The sequence below is a fragment of the Grampus griseus genome (assembly GCF_964374135.1).
Source record: "Grampus griseus genome assembly, chromosome: 2".
NCBI classification, from domain to species: domain Eukaryota; kingdom Metazoa; phylum Chordata; class Mammalia; order Artiodactyla; family Delphinidae; genus Grampus; species Grampus griseus.
In genome coordinates this window covers 86052622-86067366 of record NC_139018.1, presented here as the reverse complement: position 1 = coordinate 86067366, position 14745 = coordinate 86052622, and the positions used below count along the sequence as shown (strand labels likewise).

The following is a 14745-nucleotide window of genomic DNA, read 5'->3' as shown; positions in this document are numbered from 1 at the left end:
CTCTGCCTGGTTCCCTGTCTTGATTTCTCAGTGAGCAGCAACATCCAAAGAGGTGACTGATGTTTTTCGAAATAAGAGAAATTAAGAAATAACTCAAGCTCCCAGAAGCTAATTATGTATATGCCTGTTAACTTCTCAACTGCAAAGTAGCTCACATATTAACCTTGTGTAATGTATAAGGGATACAGACTAGGCTATTCTATGTGCAGGATGGGCGGAGGCACTTTAAGGGTTGTGGGCTGAGGGTCCTAAAAAGCCCCCCTGCAAGAATTCTGTCTTAAAGTCTTAAATGATCAGTTGATGGTGAGTGGGGAAAACCATTGGTACCGCATGGGCAGGAGACTCAGCTTTTGAGAAAGGATAAAGTTAGCTTAACTTCATTTTGACCTTGCCTAACTTCTTTAGGGTGGTGACGACTGAACCTAGAAAGACTCTTGAAAGAAAAGAATGTGCTTATCGTAGAAAATATAGGCATCTTTTCTGGAGAATCGTTCACCTTTACCGTCCGGCCGCTCTCCCGGGCCCTTGGTTTCCCCCGCCGCGTCCCCGAGTCCCGGCAGGTCGCCTTCGGGCCAGAGCTGCCGGGGCCGGGCCTCACCGATAGTGGTGCGCTGCACTTGGGGGACCACCGTACCTCTTGTCGGGAACCGCGGACCCATCCGCGGCCTTGAGCCAAAGCCTGGGCGGAGCCTCAGCCTGCTGAAGCGCCGCTGCCGCCGGCCCAGGTCTCGGTCTCGGTCCCGCCCTGGTCCCGCCCCACCGCCCTGGTCCCGCCCTCTACACCCCGCGGCCCAACGGTCGCCCCGCCCCCCGGGCGCCTGTGGCGCGCCGGCGCCTGCGCCTGCGCAATCGCCTCCGAGCGCCTGGACCGGGATGGCGGCCGTTTTGGAGTCGTTGCTGCGAGAGGAGCTGTCGGTCGCAGCCGCTGTGCGGTGGATCGCGCGCAGCGCCCAGAGTTCGGAGGTAACAGCGCCGACACGCCCCCAGGCTGGCCCGAATCTCCTTCGCGCGGGAGATACCACCCCTCTCGTTCTCTTCCTCTAGGGTGCCTGGCTGTCAGCCCGGGCCGAGTGCGCTCCAGCTAGGGGCCGCTACCCCCGGCCGCCCACCCCTCAGCGCGCCCTGCGGCCCCGGGCTGGCAGCTGACCCTCTCGCCCTTCGCTGCTTCTCCCTCAGGATGACCCCGGGGAGGCGGCCGCGCTGATCTCACTTCGGCCGCTGCGGAAGGAATTCGTGCCATTCCTGCTGAACTTCCTGAGGGAACAGAGCAGCCGCGTCCTCCCGCAGGGCCCCCCAACCCCCGCCAAGGCCTCGGGCTCCTCGGCAGCCTTGCCAGGGAGACCCGGGGGCCCGCCGCGGGGCGGCCGCGGGGCGCGCAGCCAGCTCTTCCCTCCGACCGAGCCTTCGAGCCCCACCGCCGCTGAGGCCCCTTCGGCCCGCCGTGGGGGCAGGAGGCGGGGCCCGGGGCCGGCCCGTGAGCGAGGAGGCCGCGGTCCCGGGGCCCTGGAGGAGGGGGTCAGCGGGGAGAGCCTGCCCTGGGCCGGGGGCCGGAGGCCCAAGAGCTCTGGCAGCCCCGGCAGCCCCAGCCTCGCGCGCTCTGATCCGCCAAACCTCAGCAACCTGGAGGAATTCCCTCCCGTAGGCTCGGTTCCCCCCGACTCTGCAGGGTGAGAATCAGCCCTTAACCGGGAGATGGGTGGCACGAAGGCTCTACTAGGGGAGTTAATAAACTAAGGCTGGGTGCTCTGTAGTAAAGCATGGTAATGGCTAGAAGGTTGGGGATGAGATAACTATAGTGGTGAGGGGCATTTTGCAGGGGGTCCAGGCTGTTGTGGTGGAGGTGGTGGTGGAGGGCGAGATGCTTGAAGAAAGGAATATCAGAAAAACCTGTGGCTACTCCTCAGCAGGACCAAGCCTTCACGCAGGATCAACCCAACTCCGGTGAGCGAAGAGCGGTCACTCTCCAAGCCCAAGACTTGCTTCACCTCACCCCCAATCAACTCTGTCCCCAGTTCCCAACCCTCAGTCCTGGACACTAGCCCTTGGGGCCATAGCCTTTCCCCAGGGTGCAGAAGTCTGCAAGAGGAGCGGGAGATGCTCAGGAAGGAGCGGTATGGCCTTGCTGCTCCCTGGGATGTCAGCTGCCTCTGTGGGGGATTGGCAGGGCTTTTCTCTGTGATTGATTTGTCCCCTGGGAACCCTGGGTCTGTTTCCTGGTCTGTGGATGTCTCTTTGAGGAACCTGAGTATAGCTGTGGAGGGGAAGGCAGGCTGACTGTACACGACATTTCTTTCCCCATAGCTCTAAGCTGCTGCAGCAGTCACCTGCTCCCGCCTGTCCCACCCCAGAATCAGGATGTCCTCACCCCAGCCGAACAGGAAACCTCACAGCTGAACCCGCTGACCCTGCCAGAGTATCCTCCCGTGAGCGTCTGGAGCTGGTAGCCCTTGTCTACTCTTCATGCATTGCAGGTGAGTGAGAGCAAAAGGCCCTGCAATGGAGATACTTGTAGAACCACAGGTGAAAAGAATTGATAAAGCATGTAGGACTGAGCCTTGGTTCTGAATGATGTTCAATACCCTGGAGTTTCTTTTCTTATCTAGAAAACCTGGTACCAAACCTCTTCTTGGAGCTTTTCTTCGTCCTTCAGCTCCTTACCGCCCGGAGGATGGTGGCTGCCAAGGACAGTGACCTTGAACCAAATCCAGGAGCCGTAGGTTGGTGAACAAGCCTCTTTTTTAGAAATGGGGTCTGGAAATGAAATCATTATTAGCCAACAACTTGGTACTGTGCTTCTAGATTCCCTGGAAAGCCCTCTGTTCCAGAGTGTCCATGATTGTGTCTTCTTTGCAGTGCAGGTTTTGGAGCATCAGTTTCAGTGAGTTTCCCCAGCAGAGGCATTTGAGCCTTATTCCCATTGTCCACTTGGTTCTCTTGTTACTTGGGGTACATGCTTGTGCTTAACACAGGTGTAGTGTGACCCTGGACCTTTTCCTACACGTAACCTTCAATTTTGTGTCAAGGCTATGAATTTAGCCCTTGAAAGAATCAAACTGCCCCCGGTGGTCTTGGTAGCTGACCTTTGGGTTTATCTAATGTTTCTGCCCTGCTCTCTTGTTCGCTGCTCCATTAGGTCTCTCTTATTTCCTTCCCCTTTGCCTCCATCTTTAATCCTTTGCCCATGACTTTTCTTCATGTACCTGCTCCATGCTCCAGGTAACACGCTGTGTGGTGTGCAGGTGCCAGCTTCCTATTTTCAGTCTGTCCCATTCTTGGTCATTTGTGCTCTTGTCCCTGTAGCGTTCTTTCCCACCTGGACAAAGGGACCTTGAAGCTGTTGGCTGAGAATGAACGGCTACTGTGCTTCTCACCAGTTCTGCAAGGCCACCTGCGAGCTGCCTACGAGGGCAGTGTTGCCAAGGTAGTGACCCCATCTTAGACATCTACTAGCCTGGACCTGACCCTTTCTGGTCTCATAACTCAGGCAGCCCAGCTCACATCACTGTAGTGTCATTTGCACTGGAATGGGGATGAAGTTTTCTGAGCATGAACTCTGCCAGCTTCAGTCCCTAATTGTCACTGCCATGTTTTAGGTCTCTCTGGCGATGCCACCTTCTGCACAAGCTGTCTCCTTTCAGCCAGAAACTGACAATCGTGCCAACTTCTCCAGTGATCGAGCCTTTCATACTTTTAAAAAACAGAGGTGATAAGAAAAGGGAACTTTGGGGGAAGGGGATGAAGCAGGATTTTCTCTGGGATAGGCAGTCTGTGTCATTTTCATAGAAACTAGGAGTTTGACACTAACAGGTGGTAGTTTAGCACTACCAGGCCCTTCCTGGCAAACATCATAAGGGCCACTTAGCCTCATTCTGTTCATGCCCATGGACTTGAACCTCTGACCTTAGCAGCCTTCTCGCAAGTGTATGACTCTAGTCACTGGATTCTCAGACGAGAGTGCCAGATCAACTTTAACTGCCCACAGAAGTATGTGAAGCATGTGGTATACTGCTACCGGGTCTGTAGCATTATCACATAGAGAACCCTGGAGAGGATAAGGAACGGGGCTGTGGATAGTCCTGTCCTCAGTTCTTCTGAGCTAGGGAAGGCACTCCTGAGAATGAGTTAGGCCAGCTGTGCTTCAGTTGATTGGACGTTCTTATGTGTCTGTCAGGGATGTGTTTTATGAGGTGCTTCGAGAGTGGGAAGATCGCCATGAAGAGCCTGGCTGGGATTTTGAGAAGGGCTTGGGCAGCAGGATCAGGTATGTGCTCATACACCGGTCACCTTGTCTTTCTTGCTTCCAGTAGTGAGCAGCTTAGTGGTGCTTGGGTAGCTGATTGAAGGAAGGCTTTGTCCTTCCAGGGCAAAGCTGTTTTCTTCTATCCTCCTTAATCTCTTCAGTTACTGCCATCTCTGCCTCTACTCAAAAGCGATTTGTCGGGCTTCCCTGGTGGCGCAGTGGTTGAGAGTCCGCCTGCCGATGCAGGGGACACGGGTTCGTGCCCCGGTCCGGGAAGATCCCACATGCCGTGGAGCGGCTGGGCCCGTGAGCCATGGCCGCTGAGCCTGCGCGTCCGGAGCCTGTGCTCCGCAACGGGAGAGGCCACAACAGTGAGAGGCCCGCGTACTGCAAAAAAAAAAAAAAAAAAGCGATTTGTTTCTCCAGCTCCTTCCACTCAGAAATCACTCATACTTGCTCTGTGATTGCAAATGCTTGAAAAAGTGGAATGCTCTTATTTCAGGTTGCTTGAGTTTTGGCCCAAGTTTTAGACCCTTTCCGACCTCCATTTTCTTCATCATCTCATTTGACAATACGGATAACTTTGCATAGCTAGATAACTAGCATACAGAAAAAATATTCTCTTGTCCACGTTGGTCATGAAGCTCACTGGCATTCAGTGTAGACTGAAGATGAGAGGGGTGGTATTATTTCATGTTTGGTTAAGTGTATTTCTAGCTTTGAGGGGTCTTGGGGCTGAGGAGAGTGTCCCTTACCTTTTCCCATAGCCTTGTGCCAGCCAGCTCTGGCAGAGGTCTGCTCAAGCCCCTGGTAAAGGGCTGAAAGGCCCAAGGGTTGGCTTGTTCTCTCAGATCTTTCTCTCCCTCTTCCTCCTTCCATCACACTCCATCCCTGCCTCTTATTCCTCAGAGCCATGATGAGTCAACTCTCTGCAGCCTGCAGCCACAGCCATTTTGTTCGACTTTTCCAAAAACAACTTCTCCAGGTAATAGCCCTAGCGGGAGACTGATTAATCTACAGTGGACAGTATGTATTATAGGCAGCCAAGTAATGGCTGGCACTTTGGGATAGGGCAGGCAAGCAGGCAGGTCCTTGGCTGGAGATTGAACAAGAGTTCTGTTCTTTGGGTGGTGGTTGAAACTCAGGAAGCCAGCTCGAGGAGGCGGAGCGCTCTCTCCCATGCCCTGCACCTCCTGCCTCCCCAGGCCTCCTCAGACACCCGGCTCTCCTGGCCTTCCTTCAGCACCTCGCTACTTTCTTGCCCTTGATTTGTGCTGTGGTAGAAAGAGCACAGGGTTAGGACTCAGGTCTGGTTTCAAATCCTAGCTCTTGTGACCCTAGGCAGATGTTGAATCTCACAGGTTCCGTTTCTTCACCTATAAAAATAAGAATATAATCCAGACCTCAAAAAACATATCTGTGGCACATGATACAGGGTTCATCGCTTCCTCCTCATTTTGTTCAGTCCTTCTTTCCAGAAAAACTCACTGGTTTTTTGATTTCTCTCTTCCTCCCCCTGCCCCAGATGTGTCAGAGTCCTGGTGGTGCTGGGGGCACTGTCTTGGGCGAGGCTCCAGATGTGTTAAATATGCTTGGAGCTGACAAGCTGGGCCGGTTGCGGCGCCTGCAGGAACGGCTTGTGGCCCCTCAGAGCAGTGGGGGGCCCTGCCCACCCCCCACCTTCCCAGGCTGTCAGGGCTTCTTCAGGGACTTCATCTTGAGTGCCAGCAGGTAAAGGTCTCCTGTCTTACAGAGAGTGGGGGCAGAGGCCAGAAGGGGTTTGTGTTCACAGAAGGGCAGCGTTTTCTCTCCTTTGTCTGGAATATAACAGGGTGGGACTGGGTGTTGCCTGGGCTCCTTCTAATTCACACTTCCTGCATCCATTTCCCTTCTCATTCTTTCACCCATAACCTCATTGGCCTCCTCTGTCTACCCTGCTGAGCCTTTCTATCTGGAGTACCTCTTCTCTATTCTGGTCCTTCCAACACTTCTTCCAGTACCTTTATTTCCCCCTCCTCTTCATAGCTTCCAGTTTAATCAGCATCTCATGGATAGCCTGAGTTTGAAGATCCGGGAGCTCAACAGCCTTGCCCTGCCTCAGCCTGAGCCCAGTGATGAAGACGGGGAATCAGACGTGGACTGGCAGGTTAGAAAGCAGAGGGAGATGATGGGGTTCTGACCTAGGGGGGAAAGGGTATTTTCAAGAAGAAATCTGTAACAGATCTGGTTTTTTTTTTTTTTTTAAGATTTTTTTTGATGTGGACCATTTCTAAAGTCTATATTGAATTTGTTACAATATTGCTTGTGTTTTATGTTTTGGTTTTTTGGCTGTGAGACATGCGGGATCTTAGCTCCCTGACCAGGGATCGAACCTGCACCCCCTGCATTGAAAGGCGAAGTCTCAACCACTGGACCACCAGAGAAGTCCCACAGATTTGGTTTTGTTCTAGAAGCCTTACGCTTGGGACCTTTTCCTTCTTGATGCCCTGCAGGGTGAACGGAGGCAGTTTGCTGTGGTGCTGCTCAGCCTGAGGCTTCTGGCTAAATTCCTGGGCTTTGTGGCTTTCCTGCCATACCGGGGGCCCGAACCACCCCCGACCCGTGAGCTCCAGGACACCATTCTGGCCCTGAGGAGCCAGGTGATTGGGGGCTCTGGTAAGAAGGGAGCTGGGAGGAGCTTCAAGGCAATGGCGTTAGAAGGCTTCCCCCAGCCCCTGGGACTGACCCACCCACTGACTGACACTGGCCCTGCCAGGTGCCCCCGGTCCTGGATGTGCGGGCTCTGCTGCAGCAGGGGCTGCGGGCCCGGCGAGCAGTGCTCACGGTGCCCTGGCTGGTGGAGTTCCTTTCCCTGGCTGACCACATCGTCCCCATGCTGGACTATTACCGCAGCATCTTCACTCTCCTGCTGCACCTGCATCGGTGAGTAGAGAGAGAGCAGGCTTGAGAAAAGGGTGCGGGGAGAACATTGCTGAGGCTGCCATTTATGAAGAGGGTCAAGCAGCCTGTGCTTCCTGTGTGGTACCGTAGCCGTAACTGACCCTCAGGGAAGAGGCCAGGCCTTGATCCACAAGGAAAGACAGTGGGCAGTTATTGAATATTTGCACTTTGATTGGCCCTTTTCTATTCCTATTGTGGCCCAGCTCAGAAGGGAGTACAGATCTGGGTGGGGTGATGAGACCTGGTTTATTGTACAACAGCAGTCCCTTTTAGGTCTGTTTTTGAGAAGTACCTTGCCAGTGATAGCTTTCTGTTACTGTATTCCATTTCTCTCTTTGCACAGACTCCATTCACACCCTCATTTACATTTTAGGAGCTTGGTCTTGTCAAAGGAGAGTGAAGGGGAGATGTGTTTCCTGAACAAGCTGCTGCTGCTGGCTGTCCTGGGCTGGCTTTTCCAGGTTGGTGGAGTGAGGGTCCAGGTTGGAGAAGGGGGTGACTACTGTGGCTGAAGACAGGGAAAGGGAGGATGTATGAGTCTGAACAAGGGTGGGGCCAGAAGGTGAAGGTTCAGAGGAGGGGTAGGGATTGCCATAGTTTCAGAGGAAGGTGGCTTTGAACCTGGTGTCTAAACCCTGGAACCATGAGGTAGGAGGTGTGACGAATCTCTGAAGTGCTGACTTGCACTGCCCTAATCTCTTGCCAGATTCCTACAGTCCCTGAGGACCTGTTCTTTCTGGAAGAGGGTCAGTTGGATGCCTTTGAGGTGGACACAGTAGCTTCAGAGCACGGCTTGGTGAGTGTTGGGGTCAAGCCAGAGCCATGGGAAGCACAAGAGTAAAGGAGGCAGGCTGCCCGGTAGGGCCCAGCAGGAGACAAGCCAGAATAGACTGAAGTCCTTTATATAAGACTTTCATGTTTCTGGCACACTGGGGAGGAAGGGAAGCCTGCCTTCCCAACACTGGCCTGTTCTCTCCCCCAGGACAGCATGCCTGTGGTGGACCAGCACCTGCTCTACACTTGCTGCCCCTATATTGGTGAGGATACTGGTCTCCCCTCAGAGGGTCTTTGGTCCTTGGCCTGTCCCTTCATGAGTACCCAAAAGGCACCCTGTGGGCGCAGCGCCCCAGTACATTGTTCTGTTCTTAGGCGCTCCCTGGTGCCTCAGTCCTTCTATTCCCTAAATGCTTAAAAGTCAAGATGCTGGGGAGGGTGGGACGGTTCTGGAACTTAAACACTTGGGCTTCTCTGATGCAGGAGAGCTCCGCAAACTGCTCGCCTCCTGGGTATCAGGAAGCAGTGGACGGAGTGGGGGCTTCGTCAGGAAAATCACCCCCACCACCACCACCACCGGCCTGGGAGCCCAGCCTCCCCGGACCACCCAAGGGCTGCAGGTAGGGGGCAGGGCGGAGGCGGGGGGCCTGTGCAGTGGAGAAAAGAAAGCAGACCCTTCACTGCCCTGCCCCCTCCTCCCAACAGGCACAGCTGGCTCAAGCCTTTTTCCACAACCAGCCACCCTCCCTGCGCAGGACCGTGGAGTTCGTGGCAGAGAGAATCGGCTCGAACTGTGTCAAGCATATCAAGTGAGGATAAGTTGGGATTGGGAATGGAGGTGTTGAGGGTCCCCTGTCTCATTTCCTTACAATTTTCCCCTTTATAACACCTTGTTGCCAAACTGAGGAAAGTCAGCTGAGGGGCGGCGGGGGAGCGGGTGATAGAGGACAAGGGCCAGGTGGGACGGGGGGAGGCTAAAATTGCTGACTGACGTTCTTTCAAGTTAGTTCTGACCAGGTTTCCTTGAAGTTGCAGCCCCTTTCTGATTCACCCTTTCCAACTACCTCAAAACCTTGCTGTTCCTACTGCAGGGCCACGCTGGTGGCAGATCTGGTGCGCCAGGCAGAGTCGCTTCTTCAAGAGCAGCTGGTGACGCAGGGACAGGAAGGGGGAGATCCAGCCCAACTGTTGGAGATCTTGTGTTCCCGGCTGTGCCCTCACGGGGCCCAGGCATTGACCCAGGGGCGGGAGTAAGACGCCAGTCTGTTTGAATCCTCTCATCTCCACTCTCCTCTTAGTTTTACTTTCCTGTCCCTTTTTCCTCTTTTATACTCATCCTTTATTGGTCCTCTCCCCACCCTGCTTTTTTTGTGTTTTTGCCTGCTCTGTAGGCTCTTATCTTGGTTTTTAGAGGTTTTAGGGCCCAGAGTCCAGAGCTGAATTGGAAGGGCATCTGGGGTGGGGCCGGAGAGCTGAGGGTGCCTTCCCCTGAGGCAGAGCCCTTCCAGCTCGGGCGACTGCTGCACTCGGGGCGTTTCCTTCTGTGAGCCAGGCTGACGCATCTAGACATCACTGACCTCTGTCTCCTTTCAGGTTCTGCCAAAAGAAGAGCCCTGGTGCCGTGAGGGCATTGCTCCCTGAGGAGACCCCGGCAGCTGTACGTAGGAAGGAGTCCTGGGGTTAGCGGGCTGGGCGGTTGGTGGTGGGAGAGGAGTGCTGCGGGGTTGTATGTGTGAGGCTTCTGGTGGCAGGTGGGTCACTCCTGGACTTGGGCATTCGTCATTGTCCTAACTTGCCCCTGACTCAGAACTTCTGTGTCACAGGTTCTGAGCAGTGCAGAGAACATTGCTGTGGGGCTTGCAACAGAGAAAGCCTGTGCTTGGTTGTCAGCCAATGTCACAGGTAAGGTCCAGGGAGGGGGAGCAGCTGACCAAGTTTTTCAAAAGTGGACTGGCAGGAAGTTGGAGGCCATGTGGGGGAGATAGGACTCAGAGCCAGCTGGTAACAGGGAAGGGCATGGGTTGGCATGGTGAGCCTGTGCAGGGCTGCTTTGATGACCCCTTTTCTGTCCTCCCTCTGACTTGCAGCGCTGATCAGAAGGGAGGTGAAAGCGGCTGTGAGTCGCATGCTTCGAGCCCAGGGTCCTGAGCCAGCTGCCCGGGGGGAGCGGAGGGGCTGCTCCCGTGCCTGTGAGCACCATGCTCCCCTCCCCTCCCACCTCATCTCCGAGATAAAAGTACACAGCTCCCTACTCCCTTCGGCTCCCCTCCTCCCTCTCCCTGCTCTTTTCCTAGTCTCCCTCCTCTCTCCCTCAACTCTAGTATTTGTGTGGCAGCTTTCTGTGTTGTCCAGCTAGTTCCCATTTTGTTACTGAATGGGATTAGGTAGGGCAGAACTGAATTGAACGGTTTTTGTAACTGCTGTTCTCTGACTTCTGTACTTGAATCACCCAAAAGGGTGAAAGGGAAAGGGGTAGATGTGAAAATTGTTGACTGAGTACACGTTATACAGATGATGATGGGAGTGGGGTAGGGAATGGCTGTCCAGTGCAGTAGGAAGTCTCTAAGGAACAGCATCGCAGTATTGGGATATGGTTTCAGAAGTGTTCTCCTATGTGGGAGGTGATGCTTGTTTAGTTACAGGCAATAAGAATAATCTATCAATGCTCTTAATTTGAGAAAAAACATTTTTTGGTACTGTCTAGAGCAGGAGTCAGCTGACAACCTGTGGGCCAAATCCAGCCTGCTGCTTGTTTTCGTAAATAAAGTTTTATTGGAACGCAGCCACGCTTGTTCATTTACGAATTGTTGGGCTGCTTTAGTCCTCCAGCAGCAGAATTGAGTGATTGGGGCAGAGTCCTAAACTAGTGACCCAGATCTGGGGTAGTAGTGTGAGAATAAAGATTTGGAATAGGGACTAAAAAGGAATGACTAAAGGGCTTCCCTGGTGGCACAGTGGTTGAGAGTCCACCTGCCGATGCAGGGAACACGGGTTTGTGCCCCAGTCCGGGAAGATCCCACATGCCGCGGAGCGGCTGGGCCCGTGAGCCATGGCCGCTGAGCCTGCACATCCGGAGCCTGTGCTTCGCGGTGGGAGAGGCCACAACACTGAGAGGCCCGCGTACCGAAAAAAAAAAAAAAAGACTAAAATTAGAAGAGTAAGAGGGAGAAGAAAACTCTCAGCAGCCATTAGCTACTGGTTTTCAACATGCAGAGGATTTCTGTACTGAAACCTCGACTCTCCTGAGAAGATGAACAGAGAATCATGAGGGACAGAAAATAGTACGACATGTACACGACAGGACAGTTCCCCTGAATGCTTTCAGAATAAGATGCTGTCTGGGAATTGGCTAGGTATGACTGTCCCAAGATGAGTGCCATCTCTTGAGCTCTCTGGCAGCGCGTTGTCCCTTGGCTTACCTGCTCCATCTGTTCCTTTGTTGTCCACCTGGTTGCTTCTCCCAGCTGTGCTGTCCTGCCCAAGCCCCAAGTCTAAGGGCACCTTTGCCAATTACTTCACCCCAGGGCCCTGTCTTTTCCTTCTGCCTCTTTCCACTGGCTGATCCCCATCCCAAGCCACATTCTCTGTGGCCTCCTTGGCCCTGGCCTGGCACGAAGCCTTACTCTGCTTCCACTCCTCTCTGCAGGATGTGCTCTCTTTGGCCGTGGGGCCCCGGGACTCTGAGGAGGGAGTTTCCCCAGAGCATCTGGAGCAGCTTCTAGGCCAGCTGGGCCAGATGCTGCGGTGTCGCCAGGTGAGACACGACGAGATGCTCTTCTTATGTATCCTTGTCCAGCGCGTAATAATCAGAGCTGCATTGGCTTGGGGCTGCTGTTCTAAGGATGGTGCTAATGTCCAAGGTCTCCCCATTTTTCCCCCAGTTCCTGTGCCCACCTGCTGAGCAGCATCTGGCAAAGTGCTCTGTGGAGTTAGCATCCCTCGTTGGTATGGCTCCTTTTTATCACATCACTCTCTTGCCGGATCCCCCAGTTCTCAGGGTGGGGTACAAGCAAGATTAGAAAACAGCTTTTTTCTACTCTGTGTCCTCCCAGGGCCACGTGACCCTGCCTCCATTTCTTAGAGCTTGGCATTCCTCTCTCCCCATAGTTGCAGATCAAATTCCTGTCCTAGGGCCCCCGGCACAGCAGCAGCTGGAGAGAGGGCAGGCTCGAAGGCTCCTGCTCATGCTGGTTTCCCTGTGGAAGGAGGACTTTCAAGTGCCGGTTCCGCTGCAGCTGCTGCTGAGGCCAAGAAACGTGGGGCTTCTGGCAGCCACTCGGCCGAGGGAGGTGAGCCAGAGAGGTGGGGGGAGGGGGGCAAGTGGGCTTCTGAGAAGCCTCTGCAGTCGTGTTACTCCTACCATCCCCACCCCAAATGTTATTAGCTGGTTTAGTCCCCCTTTGCTGAGGCTGTGCTTATCTTTTCTTCCGTGCTCAGACTCCCTTAGTCTCGGCTCGTCTCCCCCTCCTCCCTCAGCAGCTCTGCCCTTTGTATCAAGGTCACTGTGCAGTCCTCCTAGCCACCCTGACCTCTTCCTCTGTGTGTGTTGCAGTGGGACCTGCTGCTGTTCTTGCTCCGGGAGCTGGTAGAGAAAGGTCTGATGGGACGGATGGAGATAGAGACCTGCCTAGGCAGCCTCCATGAGGCCCAGTGGCCAAGGGTAAGGAGTCCTCGTCTCCTTTTACCTGGAGAGAGAACAGGTGTCATATGTCGCTTTTATCCTGAAAGGGGGCAAGTGATGGGGCCTGGCATTCTTAGGATCTTCCCAAAGCTCAGTGGATTTTGTCAGATTTCTTGAGGACCACCCTGAAATGAAGTGGCTGCTCTGGGGGTCCTCTTTCACATTTAAGTATCTATTGTATGAAGGACTGTGTCCACGGAGGAAGGGAAGATGGAAGGGGCAGATAGTTTGTTTATGGCATAGTGAGTGTGCGGTTTGTGGGTTTGTTTTTTTTTTTTTTTGGCCATGCCACATGGCTGGTGGGATCTTAGTTCCACAACCAGGGATGGAACCTGGGCCCCAGCAGTGAAAGCCCCGAGTCCTAACCACTGGACCACCAGGGAATTCCCAAGTGTGGGTTTTTAAAATCAGAATAACCTGGATTTTAATCTCAGCTAGTCCTTGATGTTATTGTGATTTGGGACAAAGTAATTTTAGTTTCTTCATTCATAAAATGGGAATAATTTAGACCTCCTGGGGTTCTTCAAGATGAAATAATGTGCATATTAAGTACTCATTAGTGGTTTTGAGCTTTCCATTAGAGTTCACTCTCCCTGCTGGAACTTGAGCATCCTAGAGTACTAATGGGACAAGGTTTCCAAGTCCATTTCCAGGTAGAAGGCAGTTGGGGAAAAAATAAGATAGGTTGTCTGGTTAGCTAGGGCTTGATATTTGGGATTGATTTTTAGTAAAAAGAGTGAATTGAACAATCTAGAACTGTGTGTCTGCCTTTTCTGTCATCTTTCTGCTTATTCCAGGATTTTTCTGAAGAATTAGCAACACTGTTCAACCTGTTTCTAGCTGAACCCCATGTGCCACAACCTCAGCTAAGAGCTTGTGAGCTGGTGCAGCCAAACCGGGGGACTGTGCTGGCCCAGAGCTAGGGCTGGGAAGCGGCCCTACCTTGGGCATCTCGCCAGAGCGCTGGAACCCAGCCTGACTGTGCCTCAGGAGGAGGCCCCAGAGCCACCCCAAGTGCCCACCCTGACCCTTGCTGGTGTGGAAGTAGCTCAGTCTGTCATCAGGCTTCCTGCTCACATGCAAAGGAAGAGAGTGGCAGCCTGGCATCCCCGTGACTGTGGGCTCACCATCCCAAGTCCTAAAGGAAGCAGGAGGGGGTCACCCGATTCAGGATTATGGTGGAAGAACCTAGAGACTCCAGTCCTGGAGAAGAGTTGGCATTTATTATGAAATGATGTGTGGGGGCTTGTCGGCACAAGATTCAAGCCCCACTTGCTGCTGTCCCAGCATCTCTTAGAGCTTTGTGGTTTGGGAAATCATGACTGACAGAGGGAAGTGACTTCTGCTTAACTTGTGAGTAAAGTTAAACATGAATCTTGGGAGTCTACATTTTCTTACCACCAGGAGCTGGACTGCCATCTCCTTAAAAACGTACAACAAATGTGGGGCTCGCCCAACAGAAACCTGCCTTTTACCTTGCACCCCACCTGCCTTCAGTCCCGTGCAGGTAGTAACTTTTGACTCTAGCTCCATCCAGGGGCCAAGCACGGGCAGAACATTAGAGGTTTTTAAAATAAACTGTTTTCTTTACCAAGGGCTTCATGTCTAGTTATTTTCACCTTACTCGTCCCTGTAGAAGGCTGCAAAGTCTCAGGTGGGCTTGGAGGTGGGCATTGACAGGAGCTGTCCCATTGGTTGGCCACTTAGCAATGCCTAAATATTCCATCATGTGAGACCCTGCAGGCCAGAGAGCCTGGGGCCCTTGTTAAGCCACTGCCAACAGTATTGACTTCGTTCAACTCCTTTAAAGGTTTAGGATGTGTGAAGTATCTACTCACCAGATACTGCCCACTTGTGATGCTTGCTTCTTGGGGGGCTGGGGGTGTTTGATTTGGCTCAGAACAAAAGCATTCTACGTGTCTATAAATGCACCAATTTTGACTAAGCAAGCACTACCTTGATAAGGCGCATTAAATTCACTCTTCTAAAATTCATGGTTTTTCTACTTTGGCAGTGTGCGCAGAGATTCAGTCTCTGTCAGGGGAAGGCGAGGGTACTCAGTGAACCCTCTTGAAGTGGCTTGCAAAATCTGTCTGTGCATATGTGTGTA

The 14745-nt window shown here is 53.3% G+C and overlaps 1 protein-coding gene across 3 annotated transcripts; it reads left to right on the top strand.

The window, feature by feature from the left end:
* Nucleotides 1-873: 873 nt before the first annotated feature.
* CDAN1 (codanin 1) lies at nucleotides 874-14193 on the top strand (the record flags this gene model as incomplete). Of its 3 annotated transcripts, none has more annotated exons than XM_082647961.1 (28): nucleotides 874-963; nucleotides 1177-1667; nucleotides 1908-2111; nucleotides 2302-2471; nucleotides 2604-2717; nucleotides 2800-2878; nucleotides 3301-3421; nucleotides 3594-3703; nucleotides 4172-4261; nucleotides 5150-5225; nucleotides 5766-5971; nucleotides 6266-6386; nucleotides 6733-6879; nucleotides 6996-7162; nucleotides 7554-7641; nucleotides 7887-7976; nucleotides 8163-8217; nucleotides 8438-8574; nucleotides 8660-8763; nucleotides 9046-9204; nucleotides 9548-9611; nucleotides 9778-9856; nucleotides 10042-10190; nucleotides 11601-11708; nucleotides 11836-11899; nucleotides 12062-12243; nucleotides 12507-12614; nucleotides 13433-14193. In XM_082647961.1, 28 exons carry the CDS (start codon nucleotides 874-876, stop codon nucleotides 13556-13558), a joined length of 3699 nt encoding a protein of 1232 aa, XP_082504087.1. In that variant the 3' UTR covers nucleotides 13559-14193. The 3 variants fall into 3 exon arrangements, with proteins under 3 accessions (XP_082504087.1, XP_082504086.1, XP_082504085.1); XM_082647960.1 differs by having other exon boundaries at nucleotides 1905-2111; XM_082647959.1 differs by lacking the exons at nucleotides 11836-11899; nucleotides 12062-12243; nucleotides 12507-12614; nucleotides 13433-14193 and having other exon boundaries at nucleotides 1905-2111; nucleotides 10042-10143; nucleotides 11601-11649.
* Nucleotides 14194-14745: the final 552 nt, after the last annotated feature.